This window comes from Cricetulus griseus, chromosome 4, assembly GCF_003668045.3.
Source record: "Cricetulus griseus strain 17A/GY chromosome 4, alternate assembly CriGri-PICRH-1.0, whole genome shotgun sequence".
Taxonomy (NCBI): domain Eukaryota; kingdom Metazoa; phylum Chordata; class Mammalia; order Rodentia; family Cricetidae; genus Cricetulus; species Cricetulus griseus.
The window spans coordinates 27,819,547-27,841,720 of NC_048597.1; the positions used below are offsets into that span (position 1 = coordinate 27,819,547).

The 22,174-nt window shown below is 38.5% G+C and overlaps 1 protein-coding gene across 5 annotated transcripts in view; it reads right to left on the reverse strand.

The window, feature by feature from the left end:
- The window catches only part of Vgll3 (vestigial like family member 3), a 47,577-nt gene that overhangs the window by 20,613 nt on the left and 4,790 nt on the right, over nt 1–22,174 (reverse strand). For 2 of the 5 annotated variants that reach the window (XM_027412423.2, XM_027412425.2), the window contains exons 2-3: nt 14,654–14,936; nt 5,400–5,927 (exon numbers count right to left, since the gene is read on the reverse strand). In XM_027412423.2, coding sequence (XP_027268224.1) covers nt 5,400–5,927; nt 14,654–14,936 — 811 coding nt within the window. Of the gene's footprint in view, nt 1–5,399; nt 5,928–14,653; nt 14,940–22,174 lie in introns of all 5 variants that reach the window. The other 3 variants (XM_027412422.2, XM_027412424.2, XM_027412426.2) reach the window with 2 other exon arrangements.

The following is a 22,174-nucleotide window of genomic DNA, read 5'->3' on the forward strand; positions in this document are numbered from 1 at the left end:
AATGTAGTGAAGGATGCGAAAGCTACAAATGCAGCTAGCTTCGTGTTTCTGTAAAGATGCCTTATTTAGCTAAGATTTACTTGTAAAGTTAGCACAGGCTGACTGGAGATTATATCTTACATTAGGAAAATGACGGACAAACACTGTACATTAGAATGTCAGTTTACCACTGAGATGTGAGAATCATTGTGACCAGTGAAAGGTGAGTACATTAAGATTGCTCACAGTGTCAGCCTATGAATGTCTGATAATAAATACAATGCACACAGTTGTCAACACTGCCACATTTAACTCCTCCTTACATACAGAAACCTAGTTCAGTACTATTGAGTCTGTTTGAAGTTCATCTTCCTATCCTCTCTTGATCTTATCATTGTCTATGTAATCTTCAGTTTACCTGCTATTCTTAGCCTATCATCCTTCACATTAGTTTAATGTAAGCTGATAGTTAGTCATGGAAATTGAACATTATGACATTTCTAATGAGGAAAAAGTTAAGGTAAGTGAAATTTTCAAAGTACATTCTGAGAAAAGTATGCTTCAAATAGAGTGTGGTCCTAAAAAATAAAGCCAAAGTGTGAAAATCTCCTTCTGAAAAAAAAACTTAACATGTGTACTTACTGAAGAATAAATAAAAGCTTTCAAAACACTGAAATTAATGGTCAATAAAGAGAGTTACAAAATATTCTATGGCAAAACCTTCGTTTGATCATAGATCTTATTTTCAGGCAAACCCACATTTTGGAAGTCCTGTTCCACAGGATTTGTAGAACCCAGTTTTTAAATTGCCAAGAAAAAGAGAAACAGCTAATGTAAGATTCATGATAACAGTCTTTGGATAAAGGTGGGGATTTTTTCTAGGGAGGGCAAATGCAGTTGACTTGTGATTGTATCAGCATGTGTATATGTAAAACCTGTTCAACAGAGAGAACAGTGGGCCAAGAGGAAGCTAAGCATGACACAGCATGAATTTTCAGGATGCATGATAGGCACAATTCTATTATTGAAAACTTTAAATTGTGTGTACAAATGACTACCCTCATGGTAGTTCATCCTTTAAGAAAATATTCAACCATCTCATTTCATTCTTATGGAATAACTTTACCTACCAAACTCAGAACTGTATTATTATATGCTGTAGTTAATTTAAAAACTGAAATATAGTTAGAAGTAAAATTTGTTTCAAATATGGTAAATTAGTTTTAAGCCCCACAAATACAGAAGCACATAAAAATTTTAGTAGGATTCTCTCCATATCACAAGATATACTCAAGATATTTAAAAATATATTCATACAAACATTTGTACATGACAGGTCACAGCAGTGATAATCATATTAAATTAAATGTGGTAATGCATCAAGTATTCACCAGCTAATGAATGGGCAAGTAAAAAGATACTGTCATGCAATGAAATAAGAAACTCCTGAAATAAATGGAATTCTACACACACATAACATGGATGACACTTGAAACCATAATGTTAAGTGAGAGAATACACATATTGTAGAATTCTCTTTCTCCTGAGTGAACAGAAAGGGTAACTTTATAGAGACATCAAGGTAATGAACAGCTTCCAAGGATGGAGAGTAGGAGGAAGTAGAGAGTAAATTTTAACATGCTAACAGTTTCTTAGTGAGGTGATCAAATGTTCTGGAATTAGGTGTCTATTAAGGATTATTACACATGATGGTGAATAATTGAAAAACACTGAATCATATGCATTAAAATAGAGCATATGATTTTCTAAATTATAACTAAGTAGTAACTTTTAAAGTAAAAAAGGCAAGTTTGGTCTTACACAAATGGAAATTATAGACTACTTTCCATGTGTTAGCACCTTTGTAATTGCCTTACTGAATCGACTTGTTTCACTCTCAAAATGATGCTACATATTTTATAGACGAGGAAGCTGAGGCACCTTGCTCAATGTCCACCTTGTTTTATTTTGTAGACCAAGCTGAGTTAGAAAAATAGGCAGCCGGGGTCCAAATGCAGGCTAACTGACAGATGCAATACCCTTTAAGAAGCTGGATCTACCCAAATTTCCCCAAAGTCCTGAGTTCTGACATCCTCCAATAGTAGGATGTCAGAACTCCTAGAGTCTAGTAGTAGTGAAAGGGTAGAAGACCCAGAAAAGTATAAAATCTTCCCATCAGTCCCTAAACGTACAATTCTGTCAATCCTTCAATTATACCATACACAATGCTTTGAAACTCCTTTGTTAGCAAACATTATACCAAGTTCAGTTCTCTTTACAGACCTTTAATTTCTCTACATTCTGCAAAATAAAAGTGCAGCTGGGATTATCATTTCACTGGCAAAAAAAATGGAATGTTTATGTTGTCTTCAGATTCATGTACTGAAATCCAAATCCCCAAAGTAATAGTATTAGGAAATTAGTTCATTACACCAAGAGAGCTCCCTTGGGAAGGGGATTGGTGCCCTCCAAAAGCTACAAGGCTAATTTGGCCCTACCACCATGTGGCATTATACTAAAAGGATGACCCAAAGGTGAACAAGTAAGCAGGTTTTCCTGTGATTTGGATATGGCCAGTACCTTGACCTTGGTCTCCGCAGTCTCAGAAGCAGGGGAATCAGTTTTTGGCTGTTCAGAAGCGATCCTGTCTAAGGTCTTCCATGACTGCACCCCCAAAACTCTTTCCTTATGGGTAAAACTACCATGTCCTTTACCAAAATATTCTCAAAATAGTTGAATTAGTTTATTTGCCATCTAATGCAACATGAAAATTACCTATATTTTGTTGGCTCAGATACATGGATTCAGAAGAAGTTCTGCCTGCCTCCCCAGTGTAATCTCACTCGTAGCTTGGCTGTTCAGTGGTCTCTCAACACAAATCTAAGTAGAGCCATTGTAGGGGCCTGCTTGCACAGTCGGGTCACTGTGGCACGGATTTCAGAAAGGGACACTCTTCTTCCCTAATCCAACTACACAACTCATTCCTTGCTTCAGAACTTTACATGAAAACATGTTATCACAATCCATCTGAACAGAAGAAGGCTAATTCCCTCTTATTGGTCTCAGATAGTGTAAGTTGTACCACTCATTCCTTCTCTTCACGATTAGAACATCCATTTTCTTATTGTTACCACAAGACTCTCTCAAGAACAGTCATCTTTGGGAATTAGCTTCAACTAAACAAAGACACCTTATCCAGTGTCATGTCCCTTTTCCCAGAGGCAAGCCACAACCAAGAACTGTAAATACAGAAATATAAAAGCCAACCCCTTGGGTTCAAGGATTTTTCTCACACCAAAGATAGGATCCCCTAGAACATTATCCCATAAACTGGCTCAAAGGCTGTTTCTTATAAAATATGATCCCTGTCATGCTTTTCCACTTGGAATTTAAATGTGACATTTGATATTATGTCTGAATATTGGAGGTAGAATTTAGAGTAGATAATGACCTTATATGACTCAGCATGTTCTACTCATTTTTGCTTCATGCCAGAGGTGCTGGCCCCTCCTTCTCCTCCCCTTTTTAGGGTAAACACACCATGTTGTGCCTTAGGTCATTCTTTTCAGAGGCAACTATAAGCAAATATCCACTCTTTTCTTAGTCAAGGGACTCTGAAATGTGACAGGGTGACTATGGGAAGAGTCTCTGAAGTCCAGATTTTCCCAGGCATAGGATATAAATTTTGTTTGAGATAATAAAAAGTTCATTGTGGAAGGTTGTCTACTCAGACCCCTCCAATGATTATGACAATAATTTCTTTTAACCTGTTAGATGACTCTGTTTTTCCAGTTGGGTGAAAACATAGGCTAGGGATGAATCTTAATTACTTTCTAATTACTAAGCATACACTGACTATGGGCACTCCTTTGTACATCCAAGAAAGAAACCTCCCTTCCACACTACTAATCATTGTAACATTATCATTGATATCTCTGCCTGCTTACAGCACTATTACTCTGACAATATGAGAAGCCACAGAACTTCTAGCTCAGAACTCTCTTGGAACAAGTACAAACATCAGTTTGGGAAATTTGAAACACTACATTAGGGGTATGGGGAAGCTATTATAGATATTACATATTGATATAAATATTATCTATAATACATAAATGTACTAGTGTGTTGATATGCATATATAAAGAAAAGGGAAGAGAAAATTGCTAATAGCATACAGTAAATGCTCAATAAATTAAATATTTAAATTTAAATTGCATATTAATAAACCAAAGGAGTTCCTCTCAAGATATGCTAGTGAACAAAAGCTCTCTCTTGTCAGCTTTGAAAAACTAAAAGCATAACATTTTATCTTGATGAGACTTTCTCAATCTGGAATGTTGAAACAGAAAATTCAGGCTCCAGACTCATTCCCAGCTTCACGGGTACAAAGTTATGTACAAGTTAACAGAGAATTAGAATCAGAAAGCAAGGAACTGTACCCATTTTCTCTTCATGACAGAGCAGACAGAAGTATACATCCCCAGGCTGTTAGGAGCACAGTTAGTGTGACCCCACAGAGGCCACAGATGTGAAACAGCAAGCTTCCAACAGACACACACTGCAAGGTGGCAGCAACTCTACCGAGACTCCAACAATAGCCATCCCCAGACACTGAAAAACCTAAGCATCTTTCTTCTGTTAGTACATGATAACTGACCAAGCCAGCTGTTAATTGATAGCACTACAGAACACTGTTCACAAGGAGTGACGTCTACACCATAGACTCAACAGGAAAGTAAAATGGGCTGAGGAGGACAATGACAACAAGAATGCTAAAACCATGACCTTCAGGACTAGCTAACTCCAGAGACAAGTGTCCTATAAAAACAATTTATTACTGTGTCTAAGTATTTTGGATATAAATTTACAGTACTCATTGAAGTCCTGTGTTACTTAAACCATAGGGAATAGGAACAGGAAGGAAAGGGAAAGAAAACAAAGACAGAGCAAGGAAGGAAAGAGAAAAGAATAGGAAAAAAGTGAACTCTTAAAATGTGGTCCCTATTTATTTTAAGTCTGGACTGTAGACCACATTCCAAAAGACAATCTGTTTTACAATGCATAACTGAAGCATACCACTACTTTTGAAATCCACTGGGCAGAACACATGGGGCAGAGCACACAGTCATGGGAGATTTAAAGAAGGGTTGAGTTATTTGTAAACATAAGGTACAAGAAATCTAGTTCAAAGGAACAGATTCCCGGCATAGGCGATGGGAGAAAAGCGCTGAGATCTTTCTTAGGCAGAGCTTTCATGAGCTAGTCTTTCTACTTTATACAGGCATACCGGGATTGTTGCAAAATGCCTCGGTTCTCTACAAGCACATCAGCTTCAAGAGAAAACTTTGCGAGAAGTTTTTTCCAAACCTGTGTCTTAACTTTTTTTCTTTTTCTAGAAAGGAGGAAATCTGTCCACTCACCTGTATCAAAGCCCACGCTTGGCATGATGTCCACTGTCCCATGAAAGGCGCCGGCCCATGCTGAGGTAGCAGTGGTGACGGTAGTCGGATCTGTCTTTGTGATGTCACACTGGGGAGCAGGAATCCTGGCAGTACGCACTGATGGCATTAGCAGGGGCCCGTATGCGGGATCCAGGGCAGAACCAGCAGTTGGGTGGTGGTGGTGGTGATGGTGGCGGTGGTGCATGTGGGCGTGAGGGTGGTGATGCCGCATGTACACGTCATGCATGTGGCTGTAGGACGGGCTCACCTGAGATGCCAGAGGATAGTGCCAGGACTCGGACGCAGTAGGGGGTGGGGCAGGGCCAGTCTGATGCAGACCGTGTCCTGGCCAAGAATTGGGATCTGCTGTTGCAAAGGTGCCATGGGGTGCAGTAACTTGGAAGTCAGGATGAACACCCCCCAAACAGGGCGCTGGAGGGGGCTGGTAAGAGCTGGTCCAAAAGGAAGCTGGGAAATTACTCCGCTGGCTTGAGAGAGCTGAGCTGTCTGAGAAGACAGAAAACACGTTATTTACTTAAGATACAGTTCTGGGATAGATTTGCCTTTGCTTGTCCAGTTATGTTTTACAAACAAGTGGATTACCGCTCACTTTTTCTCTCTGCAAAGAGGAATAAGTTGATACCGTGGTTAGCCTCTAGGAGCCCATGGCAGGGAAATGGAGCAGGGTTGAAAATGCTGTGTGAGCCCCTGCATTTGCTTGCTGAGCTTCCTCTGTCCCAGTCTGAGCAAAGGTTTTTGCTTCAGTTTAAGGACTGAAAAGCTTCGTTTCCTGTTGGGACCCTGTGGCTCCTAGTTCTAAGCAGACATCATCGCTGTATACTTCTTTGGCAAAGAACATTTGTTCCACAGATGAGGTGTGTGTAGAATGGAAATATTTTCACTAACTTCTTTTAAATGTCAACATAATTTTTATTTAAACATAACATTTCTAGGTCCAAAGTAAGAAATGGCAGTAAAATCACGTGTAATTGTCCCCACAAAACCATTGATTATAAAGAATTATAAAGAATATATTTTATCTTTTTACTTTCTGTGGAAACCTAGGAATCGTGTGGTCTAGGAAATACCAATGGTTAACGTTTAATGAGAGTAGTCAAATGTCCAACACCAGCCCAAAGGCTGCACATGAGCTTTTAGAATTCTCACTCTAGTCCCATTAAAAAACAGAGACAGGCCAGAAGTCTAAGATGTTGGCTAGCACAAGCCTACCCTTCAAAACCAGATACCCTAGAAAGAGTGGTAAACCTCATAATGGCCAGTAGAGGGAACAATTGTGACTGAAACTTGATCACCTGGATTTAGAGACACTGGAGAATTGATAATCAGGTTGTGTTAGGAAACTGTGGAAAACTATAGTGCACATTTGTAAACAAGGAAGGAAGGAGCATCCTCCTCCATCAGTTCCCTCAATTCACTGTCTCTGTCATTTCAGTGTTTCCAAATGACCTTCTGGGGCCAGACTAGAGAAAGTCAAAGATGTATAGACACCTGCCGCTGATAACCACATCAGGGGGTGCACAAGGGAGGAAGGCATGCAAATGTTTTCAAGAGTAAGCCCACAAAATGAGCCGGAAAAGTGATAACCATGTCAAATTAGAATAGCTGAGGAGGGGTTAGGCCTAGGAAGGGGTGAGATGGAATTGCAGACAGAATACTAGCATATGTACACAATCTATACAGGTGCACCAAACACAATGCCACCAGCATCAGTAGCATTTAAGGGGTAAAATTCAATAGGAGAAATTTGGTGAAACAGAGAGAGAGAGAGAGAGAGAGAGAGAGAGAGAGAGAGAGAGAGAATGGAGATTTGAAGAACTCAGAAGAGTGGCCTTCCTGGTCAGAGGATTGAAATGGACTTTATCAGAAGAAGCCTCCCAAGGCTCGTGGAAAGGTTTTAATATAAGGCAATGACAAGGTCAAATGTGTATTAAGAAAGGTCTCTGCCCAACCTATAGTCAGTGTCTTGTAACAACAATGTGTGTCTATAGAAGTCCTGCCCTGGGAATCTTCCTTCACTTTCATTACAGACATGTTTCTTCTCATAACCATAAGTGGACTTCTTGATCTCTTTGTCACTTTCTTCCCTTAAAAATAATAAAGCACTTTAATTCATACATTTGAAATTATCTTGCTCAATATGTTTTCATTCTTCCAAAGAGTCTATTCTGCTATAGTTGCATATAAGATTGCAACTAGCATTGCTTATCCATATGCATTTTTGATGTTTTTATGCCAGTTTCAACATAAAAAAAATCTAGATTTTTCCATTGAGCAAAGGATAACCTATAAGGTGCCTATTGTTAGAAATATTTAATCTAACATTTGTCATTTCTTACACTCCCAGGACATGAACATATTTTTCTTGCTTCAATATAAATAATTTACCACATGTGTCATGAGGTTCACAAAAGCAGTCTTTCTCTGTCATATTCTGACATCTTCTCTAAGTTCCCTAATGAGTTTGATATTATGAGAGCATGAACATCCATTGTCTCCCCTTCAGATCTGCACCAGTGTTACCATGATTTACCCTCTCACCCTGGACCAGGGACCCACACTTTCATAGTCATCTTTTTCTCTCATTACTATGGATCTCAGATCCCATGAAGAAACCTTTGGAATGATGCTCTTCAAGAGGGAAAGGATAGAAACTGTTGCTGAAGCCTTCATTTATTCCCAGTAAGCTCTTCAATGAATGAGGGTTTCATGGCAATCACCACTGATTAAAAGACAGCACTTGCAAACCAGCCTTATGGATATTGTAGGGCAGCTTGCCACCATCAATCTTCCACTTTACTCTTACACCTCCCATCTTTGTTACCATTCTGCTCATAATCTGTATCTCCTGGTACAACCAGAACCTATATCTGAAAACTAACAATCCCTGATCCACAAAGGTGTTCTAGGGACAAAATTTCCTCTTATTGAACCTCCTGAAGAAAATGTCCAAAGTACAGAAATAATATTCCACTTATCTGGATATCTACCTTCCTCTTGATCCTATCAAAACAGAATCACTCTTATTTTTATAGCTGCATAAACATTGTATATATGCACGCACAAATTCTTATAGCAGACACACTCCTTACCAAAGTATTGCATGTCCTACTTATGAAGCACTATATCGTGATGAGTGAATGCATTATCACTGAAAGAAGAAATCTAATTTTTTAAGGCACTCCATAAAAATGGAACCACTCTTTAGAATTCCCCAGGGGAAAATAAAATTAAAAGCATTTAATATTTTCCCAATCTGTATAGGGTCTTCTCCTGAGATTAATAGAAAGTTTGTAGGGATCTATGCTGCCCTTTTCAACAAACACTGCTGCATTTTACAAGTAAGTGAAACTATTGAATGGAAAATATGTTCATGAAGAAATCTATACTTCAGGATCATCATTTGGTATCTTGCTTGTTTAAAAAAAAATGTGACACAAAGAAACAGATGCTACACTATGCATTGTGCTGGGGGACCAGCACGCTTATTTCATATGTATGTAAATTTTTTTCATTATGTGACTCTTGAACTACGAGTGCTTAATCACAGCCACATTGGTTGAATAAGAAAGCAGACGAAAAGCTGCAGGAGCTGTTTCCATGCCATGGTACCTTTAAGGTTAGTGGAAACGATTCCGAACTGCATAGCAATAAGACTCAATTGGGATTCTGGGGTCATCATTATTCAACATTCATGCAATACTAACTTTCAGATGGTGCCAGGACTGATAGTCTCCTACATAAAAATAATAATAAAAAACCCTAAAATATGATTTTTGTTGCATTCACTTTTAGGAAGACATAACACATTTTTATTTCTCAAAATGAAAGACAAGGCAAAATTGATGTGCTGTCCAATTTCATCTTTCCAAAGCAGGACAGTAATCTCACCAACTGACTTTTAAGGAAAAAACTTGTTTCATCGAGAAGCAGAGGAGTGGAACATAGATCACAGAGGCCAAGTACTCCTTTTAGAATTTCGTAATACTGTGGTACTTTTTATAGCAACCCTACACATCAAAAAGAAAAGGAAAAAGAAAAAGCAAGAACAAAAACTGTGAAACAGTTTAGGTAGGATTCAATTTTAATTTTTTTCAGATAATAAAAAACAATATTAAATGGAAAATAAGACAGCGAAATGCTATCATATGTCATCTTTAATAATCTCTGGCTGACACATTCTTAAAGTAAATACATATGAAAAATATTAGTGTCCAACACAACATTTTCTTATAAAATTCACAATAAAAATATTTAGAGCATCGGGGGCTCATGGTTACAATTTCAGTGCTCAGGGGGCCTAAACAGGCCGGAGGAGTCTGAACATTTACCGACAAACCTGGGTTGAGAGTGTCTACCAGGTGCGACAGACCTAGGAGAAAGACCCTGCCTCAGAGAGAAGGAAGAGAAAGAAAGAGGAGAAGAAGAAAAAAAAGAGCAAGAATAATATTTCAGCTCAATACTTAACCTAAAGGGTTCTTGATACCTTTGAAGGCCCACTTCCTGGTTCTTCTGATTCCTATGAAAACCAACTGTTAGGTCAGAAAAGGACTAAAAGGCATTTCTGTCTTTTCTGTCATTCAGAAATTATGCATTGCCATGGGATCCAAAGTTTGTCCTTCAGTTACTTTGTAAGGCCTCATGACTGCAAGGAGAGCTAACCCTTGGAGGCACTACTGTGAGGTGAGTCAGGCCTCACTTTCCTCCCTCTTGCTTTTCTAACTTCCTGGAAGCTGCAGCCTCCAGGGCCTCCCTGAGAGTCTGCTCAGAACCTTCATTCCCTCAGGACATAGCCATTCTTTCTCTTCCTCCTCAGCTCTGCTTACCCTGGACTATTCTTTCTGAGAGGTTGTTCCCACATGGCTGAATTCCCAAGCAGACCCTAGCTGAATCAGATTCATTTATTTTGAAGGTGCAAGAAAAATCAATGGCAGTAACTGCCATTGAGCACCATTTTTAATTCAGAGGCCTACTCTGCTACGTCATACCTGACCACTGCCCTTGTTCACACTACACACACACACACACACACACACACACACACACACACACACACACACACACGAGAGAGAAGAGAGAGAGAGAGAGAGAGAGATACACACAGTCTCACACACACACACACACACACACACACACACACACACACACACACACGTTGATTCACACTCTCTGTAAAACAAAGCATTAAGCGCATCTGAAAGTGATGTTTTCAGTCTAGATGACAGATGGGAATGGGGGCTGGGTAATCAGATGTATTTTGTTTTCTTAACTGAAGTGCGTAGTGAGCTGCGCTACCACTCACAAGATATTCTACCAAAACAAGGTACAAAAGCTTTCTTCACCTTAACTCTTTCTAGCAGATGCACATGTCAAAACACATTTCCTAATCCTATCAAGAACACACGAATTCAACTATAATCACTATTCTCTTGGCCAATGCACTCTCTTTGTCTAAAACTTTCCTATGGAAATATATTGCTCAAACATAATTTAGTTGGAAGTTCATATGTAGCACATCAGTAGGATTATAATCACTCCATGCTACAAGCCAGAGTGTTTGATGTAGGTGGGGTGACCAGCAGCTTCTTTCAAAGCTATCCCTAATGATTCCACTGACATTATCAATAGTCTTGAATCCCTACTACATTGAAGACGTTGCTTCATGCTAAAAATAGGAGCATCCAGAAAACAAAGTTTCTAGATAATGACTCAACATTGCTTTTCCATCTACAAGTAAGTGGAAATAGTTAAGGAAAGAAAAGCACAGAGACTAAGTCAGCTCAAGCTCTGCATGAAAATCATTCATATATTCTCTGACACATTTTTGCAATAACCCTTAAATATGAATAGTCGAGAGTGAACACATGCCATTGTTGGAGAAGCTGACCTCACGGGGATTTTAAGTTGTTGCTCCAATACCGCTTTGTAAAACATCAAGGAATAATAAGGTGACAACCAGAATCCATAATGAGTAGGATCCAAACATTGAATTAATTAATATTATGTTAATTAATATTAGTTATGACCATTTCTCTCCATAGGGTATGTGACTCTCATTCATTATACCTCCTCTTTAAGAAGGTTTCTATATCTTTAATAACATTTTGAGGCTTTCCTATGAATCCTACTCAAGTCTTGTGTGTGGATTTGAAAGAAATTTGTAGCTGAAAGCAACAATGGCACTACGTAGTTCACAAATGAAAAATAAATGCATTTTTTGTCCAATCTTGTATCAATAACTACTAGATCCTATGCCTTAATTTTAAATAATAAAACAGCAATAAGTATGCATATCTATAACCTGAGCATTGTAATGCAGACAGAAAGATTACTGGGACCTGCTGGCTGCCAGCCCAACTCCAGGTTTAGACAGTCATCCTGTCATTATGGAATAAGGCAAAACTTGATAGATCAGGGGACCCAAGGTCTACCTTTAACCTCCACATGTAGGTGCATAGGCTCTTGAACCAGCAGACACATGTTCACACTTGCCAGAGAAACATATAACACACAGAAGAAGAAATGAAGGGAGGGAGGGAGGGAAAAGGGAATGGAGGAAACTATACCTGAAGACTTCATATATCTGATTTAAAAACTGCTCTGTGAAGACTGTTTTTGTTGTTATTGTTTTAAAGCTTTATTTATTTATCATGGATACAGTACATGCCAGAAGAGGGCACCAGATCTCATTAAAGATGGTTGTGAGCCACCATGTGGTTGCTAGGAATTGAACCCAGGATCTCTGGAAGAACAGTCAGTTCTCCTAACCCCTGAGCCATCTCTCCAGCCCCAGTGAAGACTGTTTTTTAATATTTGATACATGATATGAACTTTGTTCATATAATTCCATCCCTTAATCACTGAATTATATTTATCTTAAGAGTGTTCCTGTAGAAAAGTGTAATCTTGAATATTGAGGGAATTGATGTAAGATAACTAAATACAATATTTTAGATTTGGTAGGTGAAGAGACTAAAAGACAGGAGACACTGGGTGTCTCCACATACATAAGCATGTTTGCTTCTCTTTGAACATGCTAAGCTCCACCCATCTTCAGGGACTTTGCTCTGGATATTCCTTCTGTGTAGATCATCTTTTACAGACATCTTCACAGGAGGAATGCCCTCATTTCCTTCAGGTCTGTGTTCAGATGTAACTGTCTTTTTCAAGGTTTCTATCACCACTTTCAGTAAAGTAACGCCTTGTGTGTCACTCATTGTATCCTTGTGTATTACTTGTCTCTATTACTAAAACAGTAACTTCATGAATATAAAGGCCAGTACCTTGAAAATTACATAGTAGAAGCTTAATAAACATTTATGGTAATTTCAGCTAGTAAGTCAGCATACATGTGAGAAGGCCAAATTTAAGATGATATCAAGACAAGGCTAGCAATAGCTATTAAAACATGGCTGCCATTCTCCCATTCTGTACAAAAGGCAGATAGCTAACCAAAGCTTTCCTCTGGTTGTCCTAATTTCTACACAGAACAGATGAATTGTTTAAGAGTCATTGCACACACATTTAAAGTCTTCTGGCTTTGGTACTATAGATGGCCATATGGGCCAGGTAATTTGGCATTCTACTTTCTCCTTTCCAGACAAGACCATCACAGGACTACATATGGCAGTATGCTGAAAGAAGGAGCTATGGTATCATTAGTCTCCTGGAATAAATTATGTTGTTGTGATAAATTATTGATATATCAAATTGTTTACATAAAACCAACTGATTCACAGAGATTATCTTCAAATTATTCACATAATTTCTCATGAGCTATCACCGTGAACTCTCAAGATCTCTCTGCTCCTATACAAAGTTCACAGAACATACTTGCCAGTTCAGCAGTAGTCATGTGGCTGACCTCTAGCAAGCCTCTGTTCTTTGAGTTTATATTCCATTACTCCCTTTCAATGCCTGGTTCATACTGAATACACTTGCTAGAATGGAAAAGAAATAAGGAAGAGAAAAAAGAAGGAAGTAAAGGAAGAGGAAGAGAAAAGTAGAAGAAAGGAGGGGTAGTAGGAATTAAGGCAGAAGGGACAGAGTGACAAGATAAAACAAGGGGAGGAAGAAGAAGAGTGTATCTGACAACTGAGGTCCTCTCGGGCAACAGCAGAACCATGGCTATGACAATGATGTGAGCCACTACTCATGATGACAATCACGAGACTCTACTGCAGGTAGACTGTCTCGCCTGTCACAGGTACTGCTCAGGACAGTTGTTACTGGTGATTGTCTCCACCTTCCCACTCTATCGAGTCCTCACAAAGACACCAAGTCACTGATTCCCAAACCTGAACCTGGTTCTCACTCCCTGGCAGGGCTGGGTGAACACAAATTAACCCACACCAGTTTCTCATCTCACAGGGCTTGGATGAGGGGCCAGAACATTGTTTTCTAAAAGGTTCTCTCCTGAGACCCACAGTTTACAATTTTACTAGGCACTTCTTGGAGGTGACTGAAACAAAGTATTTGTACATGCCACTCTTCTCTGAAGCTGTCTTTAGAGCAAGCACTACTTTTCCTCTCGTCAGCCACCATTGCTAACCCCGTCACTCACCCACTGACTTTTTAAAACTAGAACAAAATGTAAGCGAATCACTGTGCTAGCCACAAAGAAGGAAATAAAGGAGAGTTCTTTCAATCCGAAGCATTTTTTTTTTTCCCCCACTGAGGTAATACAGCGGCGGAAGTCATCAGGATAGTACCTGAGAGAAGACAGTACCCTGTAAATGGTTCACAACAAGTCATTGGGAAGAAAGACACGGAGAACACAGGCAGCTTTCCAAGTCCGTGTTCCAGGGTCAGAATTAGGACTCAGCTACATCACCACGTCACGCCTAGCAGAGTGAGCAAGAATACATTTTTTTAGAAGCCGATTCGGGCACGCCTATTATTTAGAGATCCACACTGGGCCACAGGGCCTTCACCAATGGAGCTCCGAGCTCAGTCTGGCCACTCTAAACTGGGGCCACTTGTATCACGGCTTTTTCCATGAGGAATTTAAGGGGTGTGAGTGCATCCTTTCCAACCCTGCATTCCACATGTGACAAAACTGATCCAGCTGTTTGTCTGAAAGAAATTCCTTGCTGTCCTTAAAAATTAAAAAGCAAGTGAATATCCGTTCTCCAGGGGCAAGCCTCCAGCTGGAGCCTGGTAGAGGCAGTTGCGAAACAGCGTGCTCCAAAGGGCATCTGCTCTCGAATTCTTACCTCGCCATAGGGGGGTTAGCCCCATCTTGCTTTTTGAAATGGCAGATTCTGGATGCAAGGTGCTGGCTTGGCCCAAAGCTCTTGAGAAGTGTTCATCCACTACTGACCCAATGTCTCCCTGGAAATAAGTGAAAAGGACACAGCGAGAGTTAAGGTACTCCATCTCGGCAGGCTGGTCTTTCTCCTCCTCCTCCTCCTCATCCTCCTCCTCCTCCTCCTCCTCTTGTTTGCTGGGAAGCGTGACTTCCAGAGAGTCCTGCATCTTGCTGTATACCGCTAACTTCTTCTGGGATAGAATAAACAAAACATAGTATCAAAGACAGTTTGTGGAAAAGCATTAACTTGTTAACTTTTCACTTTAAAAAGAAAAGAATCTAAATATTAACATATGTTTGCAAACTGATTTTTCATCATCTGCTGTATTCCATCTTTTCCCTCCCCAAACCAGTTGCTTCCCTCCCACACTAAGAAAAAAGTCTGTTATTCCAAATTTGGCAAAGAAACGGGACTATTATCAAATTGTATAATTTTCAGCATATCAGATTTTTCTTTCTTTCTTGTTTATTTATTTATTTATTTTGCTTTTGTTTTAAACCCAGCTATGCTAAATGAATGACTTTAAAATCCAGATTTTTTATGCTCAATTTTTATTTACATTTAAAAATGTAATGTACAGTGACGTTGTACTTTAGGACAGTGGAGGAGAGATGGAGAACTCACTGTCCAGGAGAGGGTGGAGAAGAAAAAAACACTTTTCATAAATGAAATAAACTAAAATAAAAACAGGAATGCACCATCTTATAAAAGGATTTGGCAGATGTGCTGAGCTCATTTCTCAAAAATCAAACTGAAATGACAGGGTAAGTCTGTGTGAAGATCCATTTTACACGGACCATGTTTTTCATATGTTCCGCTCACCACTATTATCATAGAGAGGGAGAAGGAGTTTACTGTGGCTTACAACAAATAAAACAAAATACTAGCAAAGATTACCTCTTCAAACAAAAATGAGCAGAGTTTGATATCTTAAAATATTTCAGCATACAGTCATACCTACAGTAATCAATAATATTCATTATCCAAGAATCTTTCCTCGTATATGACCTGAGTTGATTTTTTACACTCCTATAACATGGTTAGTGTTGCTGTGTGTATCTTAAACTAAGGAACAGAGAAGTTAAGTGAGTTGCCAGCCGTCACAAAGTCTATGACTGACAAAATAGCACACAGGGAAGTAGGCAGGTGTGCAGCCATATTAGGAGGTAAGGAAGCAATATCTACTCTAGGAAGAAAAGTCATCAAGTAATTATTATCAACATTGTTTGACTGAATAGAATTTTGGTAGCCAATTGTTATTTATCTCACACCTGCTTTTCAACCTTTCTAAACATTTTCAGTGAACGTGTATGACTTAAGGATTACCAAAAACTTCACTGTGAATGATACATAAGAATCATTCCTGGTGACCACATAAACATTCCATACAAATAGCATAACAGCAAAATTCAATTTCTTATCAAATCATTTTTCTTATTTCAGGAGAAATTATGCATGCTGACAAAATGAGCATGAATAGCAACAACAGATAATTCCAGAATCCTCAATAGTTTTGCATATGTTAGCAACATATAACTCAGATTTTATGCTTCTAATGTAATTACTAGTTTGGAAACTAATAACCACCAATTGTAAGTGCATCTTCAATTAATCATTTTCTTCTGGCAACAAATATATTGATTTTTTTCCAGGTGGTTTCTGAAATGGGCATATGATGAAGGGCTGATTATTATTTGGGAAATATTAATTATAAATATATGTGGCATTTTAATGTAAAATTTGCATCAGTGTGGTTAGTATTTTCTTATGAATAGATAATTTATTCCATGTGACTACATGTGTCTTATTGATGAATAGGTGGTTATAATTCTGTCTGCTTATATTTCTTATGATCTGGTTTTGTTCAAATTTGACTTCAAAAGTAAAACTACATTACGATAGGTTACGCAGAATGCCAGGATTTTGTTCAATGACTTCTAGTTTTAAATTTCATTATAAAATTAAACAAATGCTATGATTTACTGGTCAAATCACAATGTTATTTTTTCTGGATGCATGCATGTTTACTAAAAGCCAGCATGGTTATAGCTTTGCATAACTCTGTCCTGGCTATTCTGGTTTATGTGAAAGACCACTTTTATACAGAAAGGAAACTAAAACTGATCCACAGAGAGCAGTTTCTCTGTTCACAGTGTTCACTGTCCCCCATGAAACTGATTTACCTTTCCTGTCACTGCCCTGCACAGGCTTACTTTGTGAATGTGTGCTTTGCACATAGCTCTTCAATTCCTTTATTCTTAAAATTATGGTAATTCGCCAAATAAAGGAAAGGAATTGTTTCCCTGCAAGTTACCAGCAATTACCTCTTACATGAAATAAATTCAATACAAGCAAAATATTTTCAAAAATGTGAAACATAATTGAAAATAAAAGCCTTTGTAATAAGTGATAGCAATCATAAACCATCTCAAGATCCACTGCTGGATTTAAACTATAGATTTTCAATCTAAGGTTGCACAGCTTTGCAAATGCTGCATAATTCAGGGTTTTTTTCCAACCAACTATGGAATGGCTACCTACAAATAAATTAATATTTAAAATCTCAATTTTAAAATTAATACTTATCAATGGGCAATGAGGTCAGAAGTAAGCTGAGTCTTATATCAAAATAACCATCATTAGTCTAATTTGTAAAAATCATTCTTTTGTCAGTGTTCTCACTAATCAATTCTCTGAATTTTTATATTTCATACATAAACAAAATATCTCTTCTTGTATAACTATGCATGACAAAATATCCCTTTTTGACATTGTGGATACCCGTAGTTCAATCAAAAGTGAGTCTATGATCTACAAACAAAAGTACATAAAAATGTTTATGATTCTACTTGTACTCTCCCCCCATATTTTGCTCAAACTTTCATACTCTGTAGTGAAACTATGTAAATATTTACATTTCCAACATATATTTAGCCTCAAGATATTCCTGATTAATGTAAGTTTCAAAATGTATATATGGTCTGATAATTGCGAAAACTGCCAAGTTTGAATTTGCATAGCGGTTGTAACTTAAATGATAGCAGGAAGGAAACAGAAACACATCATTTAAACCTCGTGTGGCTTACATGCTACTAGCATCATACCACCTAACTTCTCACACTTGAGCACCAACCACTTTCTGACACCCATGGTCTGTACCTCTTCGTAGAACACACTCACTCTAACTATATTCTATTTGCACTCAGTCTTTAAACTTGCCTTCTATTTCTCCTAGTGATATGTGATTTTGTTGGGAAAATATACATCATAAGGTTGACATGAAATCTCAAAGTGTCAGAACATAGATTTACATAATCAAGAACAAAATGTCATCTAGTTGGTATATTTTTCTTAAAAACACAACCTCTTTCTATAGTGTATCTAAACATCTGATAAGTGTCTGTACTCTTCTTCTATGAGATTGTGAAGAATAGTTAAGACGAGTTGTGGCAGGAGAGATAGCTTGGTGAGTAAACACTTGCCAACCAAGCATGAAGAGCCTAGTTTGGATCCTGGGTACCTGAGTAAAAGCTGGGTGGGCTTAGTAACGAGCCTATAATCCCAGCACCAGGGAAGCAGTTGCAGATCTTTGGAGCAAGCTGGCTGGGCTAGAGCAGCCAGACACCAAACATGTGAGCCCCAGTTCATGCAATAGACCCTGTCTCAACAGTTAAGGTGGGGAATAATGGAGGAAGACACTCAAATTCAACCTCTAACCTACACACCCATTTGTGCATGCATACAAGTGCCCACTTACACATACATGAATCAACAATCATTCGAACACACACATTTGTATCACACACACACACACACACACACACACACACACACACACACACACACACACTACAAGTTGATTGAGATAATACATGAGTACATGTTTCATCGCCACTGCACATGGTGAAACAATGAAGGGTTAATCACCAGAATGGAGGCCAGCTCACAACAGAGGAAGCTAGAAAAGGGAATGATAGTTGGCTTAGGCAGTGCAAACCTTAGTGATCACCTCAGAGCCTGCCATCAGGCACCACAGAAACAAACTTCAACGGGAATGTGCAGGGGAGGGATTTTGTCTGACAGGAGAAAGACTTCCAGGTCAGGAGCCAAATACCACTAACTCCCCAAGGCTTAAGCCGCAAAATGCCAAGTGCTTATTGTGCATGTGTGGAAAGTTTCTTCCTAAGGAAACAAAACCATTTTAATGAATCACCAAAATCACTGCATATTTAGATAAAGGTTCTGTAAAGGAAACAAAAGTTCTACTGACTAGCTCCTTTAAATGAAATGACTGTGTAGGAAGGAAGGAAAAAAGAAAGGAAGAAAGGAAGAAAGGGAAAGGTGAGAATCTGTAGAAAGAACCACTGGTTTACTTTGAAAGAATTAAGTCCAGAAAACCAACCCATTAAACTTTTATCCTTTTTTAAAAAGTTTACTTGTAAAACAGATATTTAAAAATATCTGAGAGATTTGTGGGTACATCAGGAAATGTGTGCTTCAATTGGCTTAAGGAAAATATGCCACAGAACTTCTCTATTTATCAAAATGTTCAACCAACATTTATTCATTTGTGTGCATCTAAGGGTGTGTGTGTGTGTGTGTGTGTGTGTGTGTGTGTGTGTGTGTGTGTGTGTGTTCTCATGAATATGTGCTATAGTTTGTATGTAGAGATCAGAGGACATCTTGTAGGAGTTGGTGGATGTATAACATGAATGGAATTTAGGTCATGAGGCTTGGAAGTAAGTACCTTTAGATGCTAAGCCATCTTATGTTCCATCTATCTTCTGTTTCTCACATATGCAAATATTTCCCACAGTGATTACTCACCATTTACAAATGCAAAAACTTCTTTCCATAGCTAGGATCACCTGACTAGTAACGGTCATGGGATTTGAATCAATTTCTATGTGTCTATAAAGCTTATGCTGAGAAAACATGCCAGTGTGCATGAGTCTCTATAAGATATTTATTTTGAATGAAGAAACAAATAGAAGCCAACAATGTGGTATCACATGTTGACTAGGATAGTCTATATCACATGCTGACTAGTATAGACTACAACATTTAGAAACTGAAATTAGAAACATCAACAAGCTGGGGCACTTGCCTAGAAGTCATGAAGCCCTAGATTTGGTCCCTGATACCACAGAGAAAAAATAGTTTTAGCTTAAAAATGGGAACATATCAGAGATAAAAGCTACTAAGTAATACAATGACTATATATAAATGACAATTAACTTTAATGTCTATATAGGCCATCTTTTTAGACAGATTTATACCACACTTGTTTCCAGTTTTTCTGGAAGTCCTATTTTGGAAATGTGAACAGAATCGGCCTATAAAGAATAGTCAGTCATACTTCAGTATTCTGTGTTTGTTGTATTTGCTTATTTCCTTTTTCAATTATTTTTTAATAGCAGAAAAGAGCAATCCAAAAACATCATTACTCAACCTGATAAGAGTTGGAACACATAGCCTCCAAATAAAACTAGTCATTATCAAAAATCTAACCTACCCCCTCTAAGAATGAAAATTTTCTGGTTTTTACGATGTTCAAAAAAGAAGTGCCACAGGCTTACAAGCAATTTCAAAATTTGCATTCCCAAAATGTTTTAAACTATGATCACATCATTAGGGAATGTGTTCTTTCTGAAAGCAGCTACTTTGAATGAAACCAGTTTCCGATGTGAAATTTCTGCTATATTTGTATAAACTTTTAACTAGGCTTAGGATACAATCTCTATTACAAATACCTATCATTCATTCATTCATTCATTCATTCATCCTTTCCTACATTGTGTCAGTAACTTTACAAAAACTTAGATATGCAGAATGAAAGATTCAGCCAGGGCCAGGGCTGAATCTGCTCATAGTTGAAAAAGCCTTGCTAGGGAAGCAATAAGCAGAGATTGCCTCTATAGTTTATCCCTGTGATAAACTGTAGTATTCCAAAATATGAAAGTAAGACAAGCAAGGCAATAACATTAGGCTAACTAAGAATTGTTTTCAACTTTCTGAGTTCATTTGGTTCATTTGGAAAAACAATACGAGAAACCAAAATGACAAGATGATTCTATAAGTCTGAGCAAGTAACTGAACCTGGTAGCCCTTGGCTGCCACTTCTTAAGATGGGGAGTTAGACTTGATTAGTCCATAGGTCTCATAATAAATACATATACATATAATTAGAATATATATTCTAATCAGCAACTTGTTGGAACTCTAGACACACTCACCCTTTTTTGGGGGGCACCTCTTCTGATTTTACTGTGATACTAGCCAAAACACAAAATCTACAAAAGATGGAAGCCTGATTTATTTCCAGCTGAGGGTCACTGAGCTCAACTCCTAGGAATAAGTGATGGTGCTTCTTTTATCTACGGTGACATAAACAAGAAAGGATGAATGCCTCTTTGCAGCCCTCCTCCAACTCTGAAGGAAAAGTGATTTGGCATAAACAGTGGTATAGATGGAAGAAGAAAAGACACCTGTTGAGTTTGGGTCATTTTCTCTTTCTGCTAATTTTGTGAGACGAGTGAAAAATAGTCGAGTTTCCCCAGTCCGGACTACACTTGTAAATTTAGAATCCACTGAACTATCTACAAATATGGCATTTATGAGTTGATCTAACAACAGCTGTGTGGGTCTAGTAGTTCAAGGCACTTTCCGGGTCTGCCTAAATGAGTCGTGAGAGCACAAAACCAGCTGTTTAAAGAGGTGCATTTTGAAATACTCGGAACAGAGCCTTGCCCAAAATGACTACCTTTGCTGGATCTCATCTACTACAGAGTGCTAGTTTTTCAAGTGAAAATCTTTAGAACCTCCTTCTAGAGGCAATACTTTAAAAACAAAACAAAACAACTCTGTTGCTGGCTGCATACATTCTGAGGTTTAAAAAGAAATAAATCCACTGGAAACAGGGCCTGTGGGGATGAGATCCAGCTCAGCAGCATGTTTTGGAATGAACAGCCCTCTACCTGACAATTTGACTTGAGGACCTGCCCTAGGCATCACGTGCATAATTGCTTTTGTCTCTTGGGAAATTCTTTCTGCACAGATGGTCCAAAGGGGTTAGTTAAGTGTCTCACCTGCCTTACTGGAAAGAGATCTTCAGCAAAGGGGTGGGGCTTACTCTCTGAACACCACCTCCCTTGCTGTGAGTCCTCCCTGCACCATGTCAAGCTTTGTGGAGAGTCTACCAAACGCTGGGTGAAGTGGTGCTTCTTGCATGTTGGACACAAGCTTTTCTATTAAATTTCTATTGGTGCCATTTCCTAATGGTTGATTTCTAGGTGAATACATCCTCACTCTGTGAGACTGGATCCCAGTCCCTCCCTCTCTGGTATCACTGTCAGCATCTCCATTCTGAATCACTGGTCTGTCCACACTTTGGTTACTTTAACATTTAACCCTTTCTGTCTCTGA